Below are 24,302 nucleotides of genomic sequence, written 5' to 3'. Positions count from 1 at the left end.
TTGCAAGACATTAATCCATATGACTTTATTTAAACAATCCATTAAAATGCACACAAGAGGTAACAGTTTTACGCTCAACAAGCCATAATGCAGGAGAGTAACCCAATGCTTTCTCAACCATAAGGTAATAAACCTTAATAAGAGACAATATTGCCTACCTGCCATAGCTGTATATGCCAAGACATTATTTCAGTTTAAAATTCAAGTGGAAAAAATTCTCGGGTATAATGATTGGGGTAAGGGGCCAGGCCTCCTTTGTCAAGGCCCCATTGAGACCACTGGTGATAGTGGCCCTCAGGTAATGATTGAAGGTTATGTTGGTTGTAGAGTTGGTTTATAGAGTTCTGGTAAGGTTTATGATATGGGTTGAGCTACCAGGTTTTTATTTAGAGTTACGAGGTTGTGGTGAGGATTATCGAGTTGTGGAGAGGAATAAGGAGTTGTGGTGATGGTTCTGAATTTGTTTTGGTTATGGGGCTTAAGAGAGAGTAAGAGTGCTGGTTAGGACTATGGAGTTGTAGCTAGGGTTACGGTGTTGTGGTTAAGGTTATTGGGTTGTGGTCATGGATACAGTGTATTGGCGAGTTACAACACTGTGAAGAGTGGAGTTTTCATGTACATAATCTATAGACATTTAAAATCCTTTTAATGATATTTAAGACTTTTCAAGAAAACTCAAAACTGTTATGCTTCACCTTATAGTTTCCCATAGTTGGAAACTAGGGCTAGGTTAACCAGTGATGACCTTCTCCAGTAAGAAACCCACAACAGATGCCTAACTTCCAATTACTGTACCTGTTTACTTCTATGTGAAAAAAATATGTGCCCAACTGTTTGTGTCCTGGACGGGGGATTGAACATGGGGTCTTCGGTTGTGAGCCAAGGACACAGCCCCCTGCACTACAAGATAATTACCCTTGACATATGAAAAAAAAAAATCTTTTAACAGCTGAAAAGTGCAAGGAAAAACAATTAAAACAGTAAGAGACAATAGTATTTAATGAAGGAGCAACGTGAAGGTGAGAAAAGGGAGCACATCGCCGAGTGGAACTCCAATGTGAGTTTAGCCACAGAAATGAACTGTTACAGGAAGTGATGATGACCAAACCACACATCAGAAGATGGAGAAACGACGACGTTTCAGTTCGTTCTGGACCATTATCAAGTCGTATGTTACTGGTAATGCTTCAGGGGCACGTGTGGCCGACCTGTCCTTAAAATAACACATTTACCCCATCTAATGACAACAGTCTCCAGATGCAAGAAAGAAAAGGCATATATGTAATACTCATTTGTATGATGACCAAACCACACACACCAGATGATGGAGAAACGATGGCGCTTCGATCCAACCTGGACCATTATCAAGTCGAGGTCAAAGATAATGTCCAGGATTAATAATGGTCCAGGACAGATTGAAACGTCATTTCTCCATCTCCTGGTGTGTGGCTTGTTCATCATATCTTCAGCCACATTATTGCGACTCGTCGTCTGCATACTCATTTGTAAAAGAAATGTATATTACATAGTTCAACCCATCCTCTAGAAATGATAGTACATATTGCAACTACTAGTTGAACATATGAAAACAGGCTGTTGTACCCAAATAAAGTTTGCACATTGTACTACTGCAATACTCCAAATGGCGTGCCAAACAGTATCTATATAACCTAACCTCTCCTAGGCCTAAATAAGCTATCATAAGCCTAATATATATCTCATAGTCCTAATTTAGTACACGTCTGCTTTAATAGGCCTAGAAAAGTTTAGGTTTGGTTGTTGCCTTGTTTCTCATGCCCTCTACAAAATTATCCGCACAAAATAAGATTTTTTTTGGATGTAACAGCCTATTTTTGTAAGTTTAACCAGTAGTTACTATAATTTGTGTACTATCATTTTTGGATGACAGGTTGCATAATTAGAGAACTAAAAAATATATAACCAGAAAGTATTACTCCTAATACTAGTATTAGCAGAAAGTATCACTCCCAATAAACCATCATAATATAATAAATCATATTATGATGGCTTCCAAAGAAGCAAAAAAGAGGGACACATTTTTTACATTAAAATTTTACATAGTTCATCAATTACTTTCTTTTAGTCTTACACAGTAAATGGCTAAAAATAACAATAATAAAATGAGATTGACTTTCGTGGAAGTTTACCTGCTTTAACTGTAGCAGTAAGTTAATAACCCATCCTCCTGTTTAGACAGTACTTTTTGCAACTATGTGTGGACCATTGTATGTAATGGATAATTAAATAGTGGAAATTGGTATTACTGTATTCGCTGCATAAGAGTCCAAACAAAATTAAGCCCAAAAAAATAAAATAAAATAAAATCTTTAATATTCCTAGGCATAGAATAGCACATATATGTATTATATTTGGCCTCAGATGGTGTGCATTAGGCCTAGGAAGGTTACGTTAGGTTTTCTTTGCAACATGAATACAAAAACTATTCTTGGTTGTGCAAATTCAATACGCAGTATTTCAACTTTCCAATTGCCTTTTACATTAAATAATATGTACAATGGTCCTCATCATTACTATAAGTACTACCTAAACAGGAGGATGGGCTCCAATAATAACAAAACAAATGTTTCTTAAACAAATTTAAGTTTTAGTGGGGTTTATAAATCTTGTCAGCAATGGTCTTTTCACATATTTTTTAAAAAGTAACAATAACACTTGAAATTCACTCTAATTCTTGTAGTCACCGAGCTTCTCGTGTTGTCAAAAGAGTAGAGATAAGACGGTTTTGTGTCGGTAGCCTGTGCAGTGAGTCCCACATATCGCCTGCAAAAAATCAGCGTTGAATATAATAAAACGCCATTTTCTAGGTGAGTCCCAGAGGCTTCCCGGAGCTATCCCGGCTGATATGTATATGTATAACTTTCTGGCATCAGTCAATATGCATGGAGTTCATGCCTACAAAACAATCCATTTTTGGATCATAAACATAAATAAGACCATAAACAAAACAATCTTCCTCGGGCCATGCTCAGGATGCATGAGGTCCAAGCTAGCTCCACCCTTCTTTCTGGGAGGGTAGCCGACAATGCTTATTTAACTATTATCGTTATTGCCGAGACAGATGACGGAGAGAAGATGCGAGCATAAAATAATTAGGTATAGTATTGAAAAATGATAAGTAGTACGGAACAGGACAAACGAGGCCTAGAAAGGACAGGCGGTAATCCTCACCAGAAATCGACAGATGTTCCAATAATATTTGAATTATCGAAGTGCTTCTCGAACCTTTGAGACCTTCGATAATTGAGCACAAAATCACGGAGACACATATGGGACCATTGGCATACGTGACCAAGGGTCATGCAAGATCCCAAGACGATTCTCACACGATTGTGACATGATGTAGAAGAATACATGTCCTAGATAAGAATGTTGAGAAAGTGGGTAAAACTACCCATAAGAAGGATGGAACCGGACGGACCCGAAGGGACATGGAACCGACGGACCCGAAGGGACACGAAACCGAACCCGGGGAGGGGCCGACACCAAAACTAACTCGTACATAGAGAGGGAAAGGATAACCCCACTCCTTGTAACAGAAAGCCCCGCTCAGAGGGTTGAAACCAAGGCGGGGTCCAACTGGGCAGAAGGCTCCCAAGTCAGCTCCTCCCCAATCCTGGGGACTCTCCACATTAGGCCCCGGGAAAGAGTCATCCTCCAAAACCCCGGCCTCACAAGAAAAAACTGGGGCAGTCGGAAAAGCAGGAAGAGAAGAGGCCCACTGGTCAGACCCTGGTGCTACGACTGGAGGAAAAGATTCAAATGGCTCCGTTGCGACCCCGGAAGGAGCAACCCCCAAAACTGCCCGAGTCTCAGAAACCTCGAACCATGCCCCGATCCCGAAGCCCTCAGACACCTCGGAGCTGGAAGCAAGGTGGCCGGGGGGGATGGGGGGGAAGAGTGTGGGGGGTCCGGACGGAACCAAGGCCGAAGTGACCAACACCCCCAAGTCTCGATCCCTATAAGCAAAGCGTGGGCAGCCTCGGGGCATCTGGGGAAGCAAACAACCTAGCACGTTGCAGTAACCTACACCCAGCATGCAATGCTTGAGCTACCTGCACCCGAATAATGTCATCAGTGGATTGGGTGAATTGAGTCACAAACAAGCAACAAAGCTCACAGGACTCTGGGTCGAAGGTGTCACTGACCTAACAGGCAGCATGATGGAGGCAAAAACAATGAGCGTCACCCTGAAACAAGTGGACAGAGCAACCCACAAACTCGCACAAGGAAAGAGGGGACCCAGGGGTCGCATCCATTGGACCCCGTGCACCCCCGTGGGGATTCCCAGGTCCCTTAGAGTGGTATTGCTAAGGGTAAGCCCAGGTAGGGTACTGCTAACCGGCACCCAAAGCTACCAAACAAACTGCTAAAACTGAACCCCCGGGATGTGTCCACTCACGGGGGCCAAGCTGGGGGTACCATCGAACACCAAAGGTCAAGACCCTAACATAACAGGGGCAAGGGACACAAATGCAGACCTCCCCACCAGGCAAAAACAAAGATGAAAAGAAAAACCCCGCAAGAGGACAACGTACCCAGGAGGAACAGAGCCGGCTGCTGTAATAGGTGAAAACTAGCTGCGCAGTACCCCGTGCCCCTACCAGTGCAAAAACTACCACTTACCCCAAGGTAAACAAGGGAGGAAACCCCTCCCCCCCCCCAACACATTCAGGGCGGTCAATCACCAAGCAGCAAAAGACCAACAGAGGTAGACCCCCACTGTGACTTGTGGAAGATAACCCCAAACCCCCAGGGCGGTACTTACAGGGCACTCAGGAAAAGGAACCCTCAGCATACGCAGCCTAAGTACCTGTGAATATTACTCCCAGCTCGCACGCTACTGTAAGATCAGTACTGGACGCAAGGCCCAGCACTACACCGAGAATCTAGAGCTAGAGCCACACAACCGAGCCACAATCACATCAGCCAAGAATTGAAGGGTGGATCGCCGGTGCGGTGGGTCTGGGGCTCCCTCTTTTTCCTTGGGGAAGGGGAAGCTGAGCAGACATGCAGCAAGGCACGTGTGACATCATGCTCATTTGCTCATTTTCAATTGGAGAGTTCTGTCCACTCGTTAGTCTTCTTTAGTTGTTTTAACTAAAATTAGGGTTTGTTTTGAAGCACTTACATTTCTGGGTGTCTGGCTTGGTCAATAGCAAAATGCTCCAAATCACATGTGCATTTCTATAGGCCATTGCTCCTCGTGTCTCTCTGAGGGAGCCAGGTTCTGGCTCGTGATCCCTGGTAGGCCTAAAACTTTATCTACACTTACTGATGCCAAAGTCTAATGATATACATATCAGCTAGAATAGCTCTGGGGAGCCAACTTGGCTCTCCACCAGAAAAATCTTACAAATAAAAATGAAAAGTAACAATAAGATAGAATGAAATCTTATGAAATGAAAAGATAAAACTGAGCACTGATTACCGCTTATATTTAGGAGAAATTGACATAGACAGGTGAAATTATGAAAGTAAAGCATGGGAAGGGAGGGTCAAAAATAAAGATTGAGAAAATAAGTAAGGAAAAGATGAATAAATATTGAGGACTGAGACAAACACTGGAATCGAACCGGTGCCCTGCATTTTCTGAACTCCTTAGGTACAAGCAATACTAACTGGCCCTTGATGTGTTTAAAAGTAGTATCTCAACCAGAAGTACTACTTGACTCCGTTTATTCACGCTATTGTGCTTTCATCATAAAAATATATACTTACTAAGGGATCCAGAGAGAGATTCCGTGTGTAAGGCAACTAATATAATCTGAGCAAGTCTGTCCAGTGACATGTTCACAGCCTCTTCGTTTTCTGACCTGCAACTTCTTATTCTTTCACACACTGCATCAACAACACTCGTCACATGTTTTGGACACAGCACCTGGAAGCCAGTCACATTGTAAAATAAAAGTAACATTTAATTGCTTTGCTAATTCTTAAAGATATGACTGAGTATCAACTCTACTGCACCATGAAGCTAAGCAAATAGCAGTGAGATATTTATGTAAATCAGTTGCTAATAATATTGTGTATTACATTTAATTAAGCACAAAAGAATAAATGAAATTGTGGAAGTCCATTAGCCAATACGAGGCATCTCCTATTATATTCCATTAAACTCATTCATACATATGTCTATCCATAAAACAATCAAGCCACATCTATTATGTTACCCAGTAATCCGTTCCATAAATCAACAACCCTCTTTCCAAACAAGTACATACATAGGTCTTTCTGACTCTAAAGTAATCCAATTTATATCCATTGTTTTAAGTTTTATTTTATGTTGATATATTTAAAACCTTGTTTAGATTTATCTATTATTACTTTCTGCCCAAAACACTATGCGTATTAGTGGCTTTGCAAGATTGTACAAATACCAATTTAATGTAATCTCACCAACCTTCTTGTGAATAAATTATTATTATTATTATACTCTTTTTATTCATTTATATCCAGTCATTTTAACCCCTTGACAGGCCATATTAAAACTAAAACATTACCATCATACTATTTATGTTCATTATTCATCAAGCAGCACACATACCTGTTTTTGTGTCATGCGGGCACGAACAGAAGGCACATTTTGCAAGGTTTGAAGAATGGAAAGATGCAGCTGAGAATACAAGTCAGTGCTCTCTGCTGGCCCTGATTTTGATAAGGTAGGCTTATTATCAAATAATGCTTCTCCTTCAATTAGTTTAGGCAGACTTAGTTTTCTCCCTAGTGATTCTGAAGAATTATCTGTGTCTTCAAAGAATGGGGCTTCAACACACCACCTGGAAACATAACACCACATACACTTGTACAAAGCAATGGAAGAAAAAATGAGATGGTCAATATTTTTTTACTACCAGATTTAAAAAAATAATCTGCAAAAACTCTAAATATTTGGCAATTTAAAGCCACGAGGTTAGGAGACTTTCTCACTATTATCTTTACCACTTAAAACCAAACAAGGTCAGTGGCGGAAAAGAACGTGTTGTGTACCATGAAGCCTACAGGTCGACTCCTTACCTGGTTAGGATAAGAAAAATGGTTTTGGTGGTAATGCCCTAAAGGAAAAGGATTCTGGGGCCAGATTCCCAAAGCAGGCTCGCAAGCACTTACGATCTGTACATCTTTTCTCAATCATTGGTGGCTTTGTTTACAATTATTAAACAGTTAATGAGTTTCAAAGCACCAGGAGACTGTTTATAACAATAACAACAGTTGATTGGGAAGTTTTTATGCTTGTAAACTATTTAATAAATGTAACCAAAGCCGTCAAAGATTAGGGAAAGATGTCAAAGATTAGGGAAAGATGTACACGTTCGTTAGAACGTGCGTAACTGCTTCGTGAATCTGGCCCCTGGGCTTCGAGTACGAACCACTGGCTGCTGACACTTTCAAAATGTTTGCAGTTAGATTTCTAGGTAAATACAACAAATAAGTTAACAAGATAAGCAAAATAGCAAATGAATAAACAAAGAGCAATGATATTAAGTAATATCAGTAACATAGTGCTGATAATTTGGAAGGGTATGACAAACTAGTTGTAAAAATTCATCATTCATTCATTCAATTATCATAACCCCTTTTCCAACTTTCCAGGGGGTAGAGAGGCATCGCCCTAAAAAGAGGTTATGTGCAGTTAATCAGGAGAGAGAACACTAAGCTAGTACGAATGTATAGCACTTGGAAGGCTTATGAGGACAAAAATCTGGGATACAATGGGTGGAAGAAATGTTATCCAACCAACTGGATCATTAGGGATCGAAGCGTAACAAGCATGAAGTGTTTCAACACAGCTCGAAGAAGAATAAGTCTTTGGGTTTAAATAAAAAGCTCCTTTCTAAACAAGCCAAATCAGTAGCTCCCTTAACCCTTGAGTTGCTCAGGGCTAATTAGCATTTGTCACCCACAGGCACATACAAAAAAAAAAAAAAAAAAAAAAAAAAATTCTTCTAAACCTGGTAATTTGTGTTCTCTGATCATGGGAAAAATAATACAAAAATTGTAAGTGGCATATATTGCCTGCTATAGTGTGGGGAAGTCTGGCAAAAAACAGGCGCTGACTCAGCGTGCGTCCCAGACGGTCTGTTGCTCCCAGCTGTCATGCAGGAGTGGCCACAAAGAGATAATTACCTAATTATTTCAATGTCTCCGATTGATTTTTCGTAGTTTTTTTTTGCTGTAATATTATTCAATAGTGTGTAGTGTGATATATTTATATAATAAAATTAGTGAATCATCGCTGTACTCAAAAATATGGTGTGCATATTGTTGATTCAATTATTATGTTCATCAATTGAACAGAGAACAAATACTTTGTCGGTTATTACACTATATACACAGGTTATATACAAGTATCTGCATGTTTTGTTCACCATAATGATCCACGAAGTTGGTATTATGAGTCAAAAAGCAACGAGGAGTTACCGCCACACACCAGCCAGCCACTCGCTGCCACTCACTCCCTCAACACCTCACTCGCCCACATTCTCCTCCCACCATACTGTTTTTGCTTTTATTCACTATATACAGATGTTATATATAAGTATCTACATTCGTGTCCACCATAACGAACCACTGAGATGGCATGCTGAGTGGCAGTGGCAGTGGCAGCCAGTGGCAGGCTGCCACTGGCTGCTACTTCCTTCCTCAACTCACCTGACTCACCCACATTCTCCTCCCACAATACTGTTTTTGCTTTTATTCACTATATATAGACATTATATATAAGTATCTGCATGTTTTGTTCACCACAACTGTACAACTAAGTTGCTATAGTTAGTTCAGGCACTAAGAGACGTCGCTATACACAGTCAGGTGGCGGCTGCTTCCCTCACACATTCAAGGTCAGACACACTAAAATTTCACCCCCAACAATACTGTTTGTGGTGTTATTACCCTATATACAGATGTTATATACAAGTATCTACATGTTTTGTTCACCATAACTGTTCAACTAAGCCGGTATAATACCCAAAGAGCATAGTGGCCACCCCTACCAACATGACAAATCATGCAGATGTTGCCACACCCATCACCAAAATGGCTTCTCCCCCACACTCATTTTGCTGTTATTACACTGTATATACATGATATATATAAGTATCTACATTCGTGTTCACCATAACGAACCACTAAGTTGGTATGCTGAGTGGCAGTGGCAGTGGCAGCCAATGGCAGCCCACCACTGGCTGCCACTTCCTCCCTCCCCTCACCTCACCTGACTCGCCACCATTCTCCTCCCACCATACTGTTTTTGCTTTTATATACAGACGTTATATATAAGTATCTGCATGTTTTGTTTACCATAACGAACAACTAAACTGGTATAGTGAGTCCAGACAGTAAAAGGTGGTCACACAGAGTCAGCAGACTCTGACTACTACCACTAGACTACTGACTACTAGCAGACTACCTCCCTCCCCATCAAGATTACTCCTTCCACTACAGCGCTAATTATCACAACAATCCTGCTATTATCAGAATCCTGGTCATTTTTGTCACAGTCAGGGGTCTTCTGTAATATCATCATCATTAAATAGTTATCTTGAGGTTATCTTGAGATGATTTCGGGGCTTTTAGTGTCCCCGCGGCCCGGTCCTCGACCAGGCCTCCACCCCCAGGAAGCAGCCCGTGACAGCTGACTAACACCCAGGTACCTATTTACTGCTAGGTAACAGGGGCATTCAGGGTGAAAGAAACTTTGCCCATTTGTTTCTGCCTCGTGCGGGAATCGAACCCGCGCCACAGAATTACGAGTCCTGCGCGCTATCCACCAGGCTACGAGGCCCCGTGAACATGTAGTTGCATGAACATGTATATTATGGTATTTTTAGGCGATGCTGTGGTCACAAGCTGAACAGCAGTGCTGTGAGCTCATGCTGCATGTGTCAGGCTTGATGGCTCACTCACTACCGAGGCCCTCACACCCGGGAATTTGGCCCACAATTTTTTTTTTAAATGGCGTCTGTTTACAAGAGCCCTGATGAAGGTGAGGTGAATCCCGTGTATCCGCGGGTTGTTTAAATCTTGCGTAGTACTGTACTCCAATACATCATATGATGGGATGTGCAATTTATAGCAAGTCACTTAACCCATCATATGATGTGTTGTGCAACTTAAGGGTTAAGCCAATTCCAGCTGACCCAATATAATCTTCTTACCTCTAACACAAAGAGAACCTTTTAAACCAGCCTCTGATGTATCTACAGTAAAGAAAGTAGAAATTCGTGGGGAAATACTACACGATCATGTTTAGTTCCAATTCTGGCCAAATTCCAAGTTTCAAGCCAATGCTGTCTTCTTAGATGCTGTCCTGAAATTAGATGTGCAATGTCTATTGATCTTCACATAAAATTACAAGAACTTACTTCATGAGTGGTGCAATAGGAGGCACAGCTGTCATTGGAAGAGAAACACCAGGCAGGGAATGTGTTAGCGGTGCCAGAGCGAGGTGAGGAGGTAGGCCCGGGGCGCCTTTCAGCCACCAAACAACAGTGCTTACAAGGGTTTCTGGGGGACGTTCGCATATCTCTCCACTCCCTAAAATTGCAAGATATGCTGGTCAACATCTTCCGATGTTGGTCGCACACACACATGAAATCGATAGAGAAGATTTCCTGAGACCTGGAACTTCAAGAACAAGAGGTCATAGATTTAAACTAGCTAAACACAGATGCCGAAGAAATATAAGAAAATTCACTTTCGCAAACAAAGTGGTAGATGGTTGGAACAAGTTAGGTGAGAAGGTGGTGGAGGCCAAGACCGTCAGTAGTTTCAAAGCGTTATATGACAAAGAATGTTGGGAAGACGGGACACCACGAGCATAGCTCTCATCCTGTAACTACACTTAGGTAATTACACACACACATGCTTCACAATTCAAAAGGTGACACCCCTAGGGTCTACACTTGCATCAGAGGAGCTCCAGCATATTTCAACATTCCTAAGTATTGTAGTACAGGTTGATGATAGTGAGTGGTGTCCCAGAGAACATAAAGGTATAGTGCTTTTGATAAATAGGTGAGATAACAGGAATGTGCTAAGGGAAGTGAAAAATTGGATGAGAAAAAGTTGCCCTAGTGTTTCCAGTGCAGAGAAGAACATTCAAGATGGCCGCTGGCAAGAGAAAAAACAAAACAAGAGCTTGATTTTGTGGGATTCAATGAAGAAAGCATTGATATAAGCAGTCTACACAACAAGATGATAAAATTAGATACTATAGTGAACTCTCATGTAGAAATAATTAGTAAATTGTAAGAAAGTAATGACCATTTGAATAGCAAAGTTTTATGTCCTGAGGGTTTAGTGAAAGACTTGTGCAAGAAGAGAATCAATTGGAAACAAATTGCAAAGTCATGGAAGAAGAAAATAAACTCTTAAAAATAGCTTTGGAAGAATTAAAGTAAATTTAAACATAAATGACTACAATAGGTTAGGTAAGGAAATTCAACAGAAGAAACAGCTTTTGTCAGCACAGATGGAGGAAGTTACACAGGGAATAGAACAGTGCAAGAAGGATATGCAACTCACCTATGCACAAGTGGCCAAGGAGAAGGAAAAAATTGAAGAAGCAGTAAAGGAAGCCAAACACTGCAGCAACCAAGATAAAACAAACAATAGTCTGGAAGTGAGAAAGGAATTGGCATCTAACCCGAAGTTGGTGCAAAACACAGTTGATCGGACTAAGTCCCTGATAATTTTTTGTTGCAAAGAAAAGGAGATAACATCTAGGTCAGAAAGAGCTGTAGAAGAAGCGAAAGTAATTGATAAAACTGTTGGCCTCGTGGAAGGTCTTACTACCATAGAGTAATGTTTGCGACTACAGGAGAATAGGCAGATACATAAAAGGGAAAGATCGACCTTTGAGGATCACCCTAAATGGTGCCAAACAGATGGAAGAAGTACTAAGGAATGCTAGAAAATTACAAAGTGATGAAGATGGGAAAGTGTGGTCGTTAAGACGAGATCTTTCAAAAGAAGACAGAGAGAAGCTGAAACTGAACCTTGCTGAGGCAAAACCTTTAAATGAGAGCAGGAATGAAGAAGAAATCAATTTTTTTTTCTACAAAGTGATTGGGGTAGGCAGACCAGTAAAGTGGTACATAAAGGCAAACCTACAAAATTGTTAGAGAGAGGGGGAGTGAAGAATAAGGAGATGGGGAACATGTTCCTGAAGATTGCATACACCAACATAGATGGAGTGAGATCAAAGATACTGGAGTTAAGTGATGTAATACAGCTGCAGACACCAGACATTGTTGCACTCACGGAGACAAAACTTGAAGATGTTATTTTAAATGAGGTCATATTCCCAAGGGGCTACTCAATTTGGAGACAGGACAGAAAAATTAGGAAAGGCAATGACATTGCTGTGCTGGTGAAAGAACACCTAACGGTGAAGGAAATAATGACTGCCAATCCACAAGAAGTTGACATAATAGCACTAGAGATCTGCCATGAGGATGATAAACTAATGATCATAAATGCATATAGTCCACCACCAAGCAGCACATGGTCACAGGAGGAGCTAGATAGTAAATGAGAAGGTCTTATAACAATAATGAGAGAGATTATAGCGAGAGCGGATAACGATAGATCACGACTGTTGATAGTCGGCGACTTCAACTTGAAATCCATAGACTGGGAAACATATGAAGCTAAAACAGAAGATTTTTGGACCTGTAGATTTGTCGACCTCATCCTGGAAACATTCTTGTATCAACATGTTAAACAAGCTACGAGGATGAGGGAAGGGGACGTTCCCTCCATGCTAGATTTGATATTTACCAGGAAGGAGGAAGAGATATTTGACATTCAGTACCTTCCTCCCTTGGATAAAAGTGACCATGTCTTATTGGAAATAAAGTATGCAATGCGTTATAATCTGGAAGAAAACAAGGAGGTTGAAGCAGTTGAAAAACCTGACTTCAGGAGAGGACATTATGGCGACCTTAGAAATTTTTTTAGTGAGTATAATTGGACAGACTTGTTGCTAGGCAAGGAAATGAATGAGATGTATGTCAAGTTTTGTGAAATATATGATAAAGGCACAAAAAAATTTATACCAAAACAGAGATGCAGAACAAGGAAACAGGATTGGTTCAACAGAAATTGCAAAAGGGCCAGAGACCAAAAGACACAAAAATGGAATCAATACAGGAAGAGGCCAAACCCCCAAACATACCAGCGATACAAAGATGCGAGAAACAACTACACGGCAGTGAGGAGAGAGGCAGAAAGAAATTTTGAAAAAGGGATTACAAACAAATGTAAAACAGAACCAGGTCTATTCTATAAATTCATAAACAACAAATTGCAGGTAAAGGATAATATTCAGAGGTTGAAAATGGGAAATAGATTCATGGAAAATGAAAAGGAAATGTGTGAAACACTAAACGAAAAGTTTCAAAGTGTGTTTGTACAAAATGAAATCTTCAGGGAACCAGACACAATAAGAATTCCAGAGAACAACATAGAGCACATAGAGGTGTCTAGAGACGAAGTGGAAAAAATGCTCAAGGAGCTAAGGAAGAACAAAGCAGTTGGTCCAGATGGAGTTTCACCATGGGTTCTGAGAGAATGTGCACCTGAGCTCAGCATTCCACTTCAACTGATTTTTCAGGCATCCCTGTTTACAGGAGTTGTAGCTGATGTGTGGAAAAAGGCTAACATAGTTCCAATCTAAGAAAGTGGAAGCAGGGAAGACCCCCTTAATTATAGACCTGTATCATTGACAAGTGTAATAGTCAAAATATTGGAAAAAATAATTAAAACTAAATGGGTAGAACACCTGGAGGGAAGCGATATAATATCAGACAGACAGTATGGTTTTTCATCTGGAAAATCCTGTGTAACGAACTTACTCAGTTTTTATGATCGAGCCACAGAGATTTTACAGGAAAGAGATGGTTGGGTTGACTGCATCTATCTGGACCTAAAAAAGGCTTTCGACAGAGTTCCCCATAAGAGGTTGTTCTGGAAACTGGAACATATTGGAGGGGTGACAGGTAAGCTTCTAACATGGATGAAAAATTTCCTGACAGAAAAATGAGGGCCGTAATCAAAGGCAAGGTATCGGATTGTAGGAATGTCATGAGTGGAGTACCACAGGGTTCAGTTCTTGCACTGGTAATGTTCATTGTCTACATAAACAATCTACCAGTGGGAATACAGAATTATATGAACATGTTAGCTGATGATGCTAAGATAATAGGGAAGATAAGAAACCTAGATGATTGTCATGCCCTTCAAGAAGACCTGGACAAAATAAGTATATGGAGCAACACTTGGCAAATGGAATTTAATGTGAATAAATGCCATGTTATGGAATGTGGAATTGGAGAACATAGACCCCACACAACCTATAAATTATGTGAGAAATCTTTAAAGAATTCTGACAAAGAAAGGGATCTATGGGTGGTTCTAGATAGAAAACTGTCACCAGAGGACCACATTAAGAACATTGTGCTAGGAGCCTATGCTACACTTTCTAACTTCAGAATTGCTTTTAAATACATGGATGGAGAAATACTAAAGAAATTGTTCACGACTTTTGTTAGACCAAAGCTGGAATATGCAGCGGTTGTATGGTGCCCATATCTTAAGAAGCACATCAACAAACTGGAAAAGGTGCAATGACATGCCACTAAGGGGCTCCCAGAACTGAAGGACAAGAGCCACGAGAAGAGGCTAAAGGCATTAAATATGCAAAAACTAGAAGATAGAAGAAAAAGAGGCGATATGATCACTACGTTCAAAAAAGTAACAGGAATCGATAAAATTGATAGGGAAGAATTCCTGAGACCCGGAACTTCAAGAACAAGAGGTCATAGATTTAAACTAACGAAACAAAGCTGCCGGAGAAATATAAGAAAATTCACTTTTGTAAAGAGTGGTAGACGGTTGGAACAAGTTAGGTGAGAAGATGGTGGAGGCCAAAACCGTCAGTAATTTCAAAGCATTATATGATAAAAGTGCTGGGGAGATGAGACACCATGAGCATAGCTCTCATCCTGTAACTACACTTAGGTAATTACGCAGCTCTCCCTATTATCTTTTTAGATACACCATTTTTCAGGAACGTAAATCCTGCATTATATGTGTGTGAACTGTACTGTTACCAAACCAAATAAAAATATGATTACACTTATGATCAACTGAGCTACTGTTAAATTATTGCATTATTAGCAACTTCATATTACAAATAAAGGCATTCATTGATTATCACTTACCAACTTTGGCATACAGCTGTGAGAGTGTTGTAATGAGATTTGCTGTGAAGAGAGGCGCCATAGTCGGTAAGGCTCTGAGTGCGGCGGCAAAATGTGGTGGTGAAGATGGTGTGAGCTGGAAATAGTCTTGCACCAAGCCTCGGCATACCTCTCCACTCCAACTACTAAGGCAACACACTTGCTGTTAAAATACAAGCTTAACTCTTTAACACTTTAGCATTCTGATGATGCTAAAATGCATCATCCTTACTTCACCAGTAAACATTTTGATGATACTAAAACCCATTTGTGGATATTTAGTATGTTAATACATTTTTCTCTAACTATATCTCTAACTATTTCCGATGTTAATGGGAGAACCGGATTAAAGATTAAGGAAGAGCAATACAGTTTGAGTAATGGAAGCATCTAAATTTTTAAGACATGTAAATTGTTCAACATAGAAAAGTGCTGAACAATATGCCTGACAGTAGTGCTGAACAATATGCCTGACAGTAGTGCTGAACAATATGCCTGGCAGTAGTACTGAACAATATGCCTGACAGTAGTGCTGAACAATATGCCTGACAGTAGTGCTGAACAATATGCCTGGCAGTAGTGCTGAACAATATGCCTGGCAGTAGTGCTGAACAATATGCCTGACAGTAGTGCTGAACAATATGCCTGACAGTAGTGCTGAACAATATGCCTGGCAGTAGTGCTGAACAATATGCCTGACAGTAGTGCTGAACAATATGCCTGGCAGTAGTGCTGAACAATATGCCTGGCAGTAGTGCTGAACAATATGCCTGGCAGTAGTGCTGAACAATATGCCTGACAGTAGTACTGAACAATATGCCTGACAGTAGTGCTGAACAATATGCCTGACAGTAGTACTGAACAATATGCCTGACAGTAGTGCTGAACAATATGCCTGGCAGTAGTGCTGAACAATATGCCTGACAGTAGTGCTGAACAATATGCCTGACAGTAGTGCTGAACAATATGCCTGGCAGTAGTGCTGAACAATATGCCTGACAGTAGTGCTGAACAATATGCCTGGCAGTAGTGCTGAACAATATGCCTGACAGTAGTGCTGAACAATATGCCTGACAGTAGTGCTGAACAATTTGCCCCACAATATACTGAAACTCTCCACTTGAATATCTCAGTTCTGCTGAACAATTTGCCCCACAATATACTGAAACTCTCCACTTGAATATCTCAGTTCTGCTGAACAATTTGCCCCACAATATACTGAAACTCTCCACTTGAATATCTCAGTTCTGCTGAACAATTTGCCCAACAATATACTGAAACTCTCCACTTGAATATCTCAGTTCTGCTGAACAATTTGCCCCACAATATACTGAAACTCTCCACTTGAATATCTCAGTTCTGCTGAACAATTTGCCCCACAATATACTGAAACTCTCCACTTGAATATCTCAGTTCTGCTGAACAATTTGCCCCACAATATACTGAAACTCTCCACTTGAATATCTCAGTTCTGCTGAACAATTTGCCCCACAATATACTGAAACTCTCCACTTGAATATCTCAGTTCTGCTGAACAATTTGCCCCACAATATACTGAAACTCTCCACTTGAATATCTCAGTTCTGCTGAACAATTTGCCCAACAATATACTGAAACTCTCCACTTGAATATCTCAGTTCTGCTGAACAATTTGCCCCACAATATACTGAAACTCTCCACTTGAATATCTCAGTTCTGCTGAACAATTTGCCCCACAATATACTGAAACTCTCCACTTGAATATCTCAGTTCTGCTGAACAATTTGCCCCACAATATACTGAAACTCTCCACTTGAATATCTCAGTTCTGCTGAATAATTTGCCCCACAATATACTGAAACTCTCCACTTGAATATCTCAGTTCTGCTGAACAATTTGCCCCACAATATACTGAAACTCTCCACTTGAATATCTCAGTTCTGCTGAACAATTTGCCCCACAATATACTGAAACTCTCCACTTGAATATCTCAGTTCTGCTGAACAATTTGCCCCACAATATACTGAAACTCTCCACTTGAATATCTCAGTTCTGCTGAACAATTTGCCCCACAATATACTGAAACTCTCCACTTGAATATCTCAGTTCTGCTGAACAATTTGCCCCACAATATACTGAAACTCTCCACTTGAATATCTCAGTTCTGCTGAACAATTTGCCCCACAATATACTGAAACTCTCCACTTGAATATCTCAGTTCTGCTGAACAATTTGCCCCACAATATACTGAAACTCTCCACTTGAATATCTCAGTTCTGCTGAACAATTTGCCCCACAATATACTGAAACTCTCCACTTGAATATCTCAGTTCTGCTGAACAATTTGCCCCACAATATACTGAAACTCTCCACTTGAATATCTCAGTTCTGCTGAACAATATGCCCCACAATATACTGAAACTCTCCACTTGAATATCTCAGTTCTGCTGAACAATTTGCCCCACAATATACTGAAACTCTCCACTTGAATATCTCAGTTCTGCTGAACAATTTGCCCCACAATATACTGAAACTCTCCACTTGAATATCTCAGTTCTGCTGAACAATTTGCCCCACAATATACTGAAACTCTCCACTTGAATATCTCAGTTCTGCTGAACAATATGCCCCACAATATACTGAAACTCTCCTCTTGAATATCTCAGTTCATCAAACAACTGGTGCCATTAAAGTGTAAGCAACATTAATACCTGATTACCATAAATTTAGTTATGGGAATATAAAGCATGAATATAAAGCTCTGTACTGTGATAGTACTTTAACAATATCTACAAAATTAAAACTGTACTGTAATTAGTACACAATGTACTGTATTCTGTCATTTTATAACTCTCAATACTGTAACAAAATTAATGATATTGTACATATCTCTCATTAACACATTTCCAAACAAAATAACTAGAAACAAACCTGCATCCACACAGCCGTGGCTTCTAGCACAGGCACATTGTGTGTAGCAATGGCTAGGGATACCAACGCTGACAATATGCGAAGCTTATGTGGCGTGCGGGGATCATGTGAAGATGGGTGAAACAAGGTGATAAACAGAGAATTACGAGAGGCTGTATCCACCATCTTCCCCAAATGCTGTCCAAGCTCTCTCACTACTACCAATTCTTCCACTGGTCCAACAGCCTGTATAACAGAATTTTTGTGTATTACAAACTAAACTAATAATAAAAATGATAGTTTTTACAGTATTCAAAAGGTAACTGTAACCACATTTACTACGAACTGTATGCATAACCGAACGTGTTTCCCTACATCTTAATGCTCAGTAATTCTTACAAAATATAGCTCGAGGGTAGTTGAAATGCTCTTTCCTGTGCAAGCTGCAGAGTCGTTCCCTTAGGCAATATCCCACTTCCCTAAGGGACACAGCAGGCTCCAGTTAGGGTTTGTGCAATCTTCTCGCCCCTAACAAAGCAGGGATATTTCCAACTTCCCCCATTTCCCCTAACCTGGCTATTAATAAGGTATGCAAGACACAAGACAATACTAAATCCAACTCTAAATGACTATCAGAAGGTATTATCCACTACACTCAAAAACCACACAAATTAATACTGTACTTGGAATCAAAGAGACTAATACTTGGAGTCAAAGAGACTGCTAATTATTGCCCTACACTTGCAAGAAATTACTGTTGTTCATTAAAAAAAAAAAAAACTCATCTGGTTACTGCTTCTCTATTTAATTCTATTCTTTTCCCTTATATTTGATTTCTACAACAGCAACTACAAAACTCTCCGGCAATCTTACCAACTTCCACATGACACACATACAAATATTCATGACATAATTTTTGCTACTTCTATATTCTTATACACTGTATACAGTACATCACCGAGCTTTTACATTAACATTACCTGTACATTACTGTCATATATAACAAACAAAAGAGTAATAATATTATAGACAAATTCTGAATAAGATACAACTCACCCTTATTTTGGAAGATCTTGAATCCCGACAGCAAAATATAAATTTATCCATGATATGTTGCTGGATGTCGTGCAGGTGAGGAACAGAAGGCATCGCTAGCACTTCCTCTGTTGGAGAAATTATTTTCCGAGTTCTCAGAGCTGCCATAATTCCAAAATTAAATATGCTTAAATAAACAGAAAACCCAAAGCTACAGTTCGTTATCTCTGACATGTACACCCTGCAAAAGATGGAGAAATCAATAATCCAACCCACACATGAATAGAAGGAAAGTGTTGACATTTCCACCTATCTTGAACGTTTTATTTATTTATTTATTTATTTATATATACAGTACAAGAGTTCTTACATTCTTGTACAGTCACTAGCATGCATAGCGTTTCGGGCAAGTCCTTTATTCTAATGTTCCCGGAATACGACCTGCCAAATCATTTAACAACCAGGTACCCATTTTACTGTTGGGTAAACAGAGGGCTACAGTTAAGGATTGACGCCCAGTAAATCCTCCCCGGCCAGGATACGAACCCAGGCCAAAGCGCCCTTGAAATGCCAGGCGAGTGTCTTACCATTGTACCATGAGGGACCTAATAAAACTGTAACAGTTGCAACTTCATAGGGATCTAAGGATCTTAGATCTTCATAAGGATCTAAGGTGAAACATCACCACCACCTTTTTTCATATACATGTATGTGGGTTGGATTATTTGCTTTTAGCCACATTATTGTGACATTCTCTTCATGATGAAGAAGATACAGCACTAAGAAAAAATATAGACCTGTACTTGAAAAGTCTAGATTCTTTTGTCACAAAGGACTGGATTCAGAGAAGTAAGTTCATTTTTGTTTAGTAATAACATCCTTAAAGGAGACTCAACTGTACATACTGTACAACTTAATATCTTTGATTAAGAAATAATATCACAACTTTAATGTCAGATAAAACTTTCCAGCCCTGAGAGTGTTTATGTGCATTACTGAACTATTGTTTTTTTCTGGAAATACATAATCTTTTACTTACTCAAACTTTTACTTACAATAATTAATCATTATTGCCAAAGCAACACTAACAAATAAAAAACAAATATGCAACTAATTTTTTTTACAAATGGAAAATCCAAATGAATAATTTTATAATATTTAAAATATCACTCTGGATTAAAGAGCTGAAACATGAAAACCATGACATCAATATACACAGAGTACATGTTTTTAATGTTTTTCTTACCTAATTTGCGTAAACCAAGTCGTACACATGATGGGAAGTCACTTGACTTCAATTCACTCAGATCAACAGACATATTTATAGTTTGTAATCAATCTGCAAAAATACAAATACATGTTAGATATCAATATCAGTATTTAGATATTTGATTGCAACACTTTTCATATGTTTTGTGAAGGACCGATTTTCATTCAGTACTGCAACTGATGGATTGTATACTAGTGTTTTCTGGCATAGTCAGGTAAAGATTTATATGAGGTACAGAAGAGTTCACGACTCTTCATATATCAACTCTAAATCTCATAAGGTTACATGCCAGTCCATGACAGATCCTATTGTATGTTCTAGAAATATCCAAAGCAATACACGTATGAACAAATCTACGTGTTTACGTGTGTCTACAGGTGTCTACGACATATGTATCCACGCCACGGTTGAAAGACTCATCATTTTGCGGTGAACTATAGAAGCAGAACTGATGCTCTTATCTCTAAAATCAAATTGCTTATTAATTAGTAATTCTTATTAAAGTATTTTTCTAGTCTCTTGACAAAGATTTTATCAAAGATATACCCAATGACTGAGAGGAAGGATATTAGCCTATGGTTGTCTTCTGATGACCTCCCTTGTATGTTCTCCAGATTAGAAGCCAGGTTTGCCACTATTCACAGTCCCCAGCAACTTTGAGGCTTATTGTAATACATTTTAGATTCATTTATATCCTGTCTAATACTGTACCAGTGAATTTCTATGCTACCCATTCATTCTTTATAGTTTTTCAGCTAACAGGTTATCCATGTAAAATCTAGTCTTATAACTATTAAAATCAAACAGAGCTACAATTATAGTCTCAAAGACCTAAATGAAGGTTTGTAACACCATGTTAGTTGTATTATAATGTACTGGATTATAATGTACTGTAAAACTGGATTATAATGTACTGTATAACTCCCACTGTCAGGAACAGGAAGCCTGTGAGTGATTGAGTGAGTACTCACCTAGTTGTGCTTGTGGGGGTTCAGCTTTGGCTCTTTGGTCCCACCTCTGACCTGTCAATCAGCTGGTGTACAAATTCCACAAAGACTTACACTTTATTCCATATAGACTTACAGACTTACATAAGTCAGAAAACTTCTGCTCCTGTAGGGCAAGATTGCAAGGAGGGACCTTGATATAAGCCCAAAGTGTGTGTGTACTCACCTATTTGGGCCTGCAGGATCGAGCATCAGCTCTTGGATCCCGCATGTACTGTATGTGCACACACACATGCACACTTTAGGCTCGTATCAAGGTCCCTCCCTGCAATCTTGCCCTACAGGAGCAGAAGTTTCCTGCCTTATGTCTACAGGCTCAGAGCTCTTCCTTCTACAGCACATGTTATATCCATAACCAACTTATTTTCCCTGACAGGAATGAACAGTAATGGAATGGTTAGCAATTGCCTCACTCTGATTAGATCTCCATTTATGAGGAAAGCGTGCTAACCAAAAATCATGATGCTATTGTAATTCCATTATATTATCTTTTATATTACAATAAATAAGCAGGGAGCCTAACAAGCTTTAATATTTTCAAGGATCAATGTTAAGACACAGTTCTGTAATAGATTGCCATATTGCACACTGGTCAGTGGTTATTTCGAGTATAAATAAAAATTCTGGCTTGTGTATTTTCTATGTATATTCAAAACCCAAACTTGACAGTATTTTGCACATTTTAAATTAATTATATCATAAGTTATATTAGGTCTGAAAATCTGAATGAACCATTCGTTCATGCAAACAAAACTTCATGGAAAGATCCAAGAGTAATAATTTTATGTCATCGCTATTCTTTAACTAAACCAAACCTAATGTAGCATAGCATAGGATAGCATAGCCTAACCCAACCTTGCCTAGCTTTACCATACCCATCCAATCCTAACCTGATATAATTGCTGTGCATCAAGAATTTTATTTCATTTTTTTAACACAATTGGATGAAATAACTTTAAATAATGTTACAGCAACACGTAGGCTGTGGCACTTCAGCGCTTAATCAACACTAGTGAAAGTTGATGATTAAAGTGCATTGGTTAATTTGATTTTCTAAATTTACAATGGATCTTCACAGTTCCTGAATGAATCAAATTGCTTACCATGGTTCAATGTTAATATTGTACGTTAACCAAACTTATAATATAATACCTGCAGCTTGTCTCAAGTTGTCAATTGGGGCTCCTGGCCTCTCCCTTGTGGCCAAGTGCAGTTTACGTGAACGCTTCGAGAAGTGAAACAGTGTTGTGGACCTTTGTTGGGGGGTTTTGGAGATTTTAAGGGGACATTTGACAAGCCGCCGGCTTCCTGTCCTCATCGAGGCCACTAATATTAGTGGCCCTCCGGTAAACTGTTGTTGGTTAAGGGACGACGCCGATAATCGTGAGAAGATTGTTATTGTTTTGAGACGAAGCGTTAAGTCTGGCGGAGTTAGGTTAGGTGCCTGCTGGTAAATATGTATGGCTACGTATCTATTTACTATTTATATATCATTTATATATTTATTTATTATTTACTATGTATCTATTTTACTATTTGTATTTATTATTTGCGTGAGCAGGGTCGAGCTGTTAGCTCTTGGACCCCGCCTTTCTGACCGTCGATTGTCAAATGTACTAACTCCCGATCTATTTTACTCCATCTAACTCTTAACATTACTTAAGAAAATTCCTGTCTTAATTTGTATATATATATATATATATATATATATATATATATATATATGTCATACCTAGTAGCCAGAACGCACTTCTCAGCCTACTATGCATATATATATATATATATATATATATATATATATATATATGTCGTACCTAATAGCCAGAACGCACTTCTCAGCCTACTATTCAAGGCCCGATTTGCCTAATAAGCCAAGTTTTCATGAATTAATATTTTTTCGTCTACCTAACCTACCTAACCTAACCTAACCTAGCTTTTTTTGGCTACCTAACCTAACCTTACCTATAAATATAGGTTAGGTTAGGTTAGGTAGGGTTGGTTAGGTTCGGTCATATATCTACGTTAATTTTAACTCCAATAAAAAAAAATTGACCTCATACATAGAGAAAAGGGTTGTTTTATCATTTCATAAGAAAAAAATTATAGTAAATATATTAATTCAGGAAAACTTGGCTTATTAGGCAAATCGGGCCTTGAATAGTAGGCTGAGAAGTGAGTTCTGGCTACTAGGTACGACATATATATATATATATATATATATATATATATATATATATATATATATATAAATATATGTCGTACCTAGTAGCCAGAACTCACTTCTCAGCCTACAATTCAAGGCCCGATTTGCCTAATAAGCCAAGTTTTCCTGAATTAATATATTTACTATAATTTTTTTCTTATGAAATGATAAAGCTACCCTTTTCACTATGTATGAGGTCATTTTTTTTTATTGGAGTTAAAATTAACGTAGATATATGACCGAACCTAACCAACCCTACCTAACCTAACCTAACATATATATATAGGTAAGGTTAGGTTAGGTAGCCAAAAAAAGCTAGGTTAGGTTAGGTTAGGTAGGTTAGGTAGACGAAAAAACATTAATTCATGAAAACTTGGCTTATTAGGCAAATCGGGCCTTGAATAGTAGGCTGAGAAGTGCGTTCTGGCTATTAGGTACGACATATATATATATATATATATATATATGTCGTACCTAGTAGCCAGAACTCACTTCTCAGCCTAATATTCAAGGCCCGATTTGCCTAATAAGCCAAGTTTTCCTGAATTAATATATTTACTATAAATTTTTTCTTATGAAATGATAAAGCAACCCTTTTCTCTATGTATGAGGTC

General features: G+C 39.1%; 1 protein-coding gene across 1 annotated transcript; it reads right to left on the bottom strand.

The window, feature by feature from the left end:
- Positions 1-985: 985 nt before the first annotated feature.
- Positions 986-22,927, bottom strand: LOC123756829 (integrator complex subunit 15). Its single transcript, XM_045740198.2, has 9 exons — positions 22,638-22,927; positions 20,455-20,547; positions 19,230-19,336; positions 18,195-18,419; positions 15,267-15,447; positions 10,404-10,575; positions 6,587-6,818; positions 5,761-5,920; positions 986-2,802 (listed from the first exon to the last, which is right to left on the bottom strand). Exons 2-9 carry the CDS (start codon positions 20,525-20,527, stop codon positions 2,720-2,722), a joined length of 1,233 nt encoding a protein of 410 aa, XP_045596154.2. The 5' UTR covers positions 20,528-20,547; positions 22,638-22,927; the 3' UTR covers positions 986-2,719.
- Positions 22,928-24,302: the final 1,375 nt, after the last annotated feature.

Source organism: Procambarus clarkii, chromosome 26 (assembly GCF_040958095.1).
Source record: "Procambarus clarkii isolate CNS0578487 chromosome 26, FALCON_Pclarkii_2.0, whole genome shotgun sequence".
Taxonomy (NCBI): Eukaryota; Metazoa; Arthropoda; class Malacostraca; order Decapoda; family Cambaridae; genus Procambarus; species Procambarus clarkii.
This window is presented reverse-complemented; position numbering and strand designations above follow the sequence as displayed.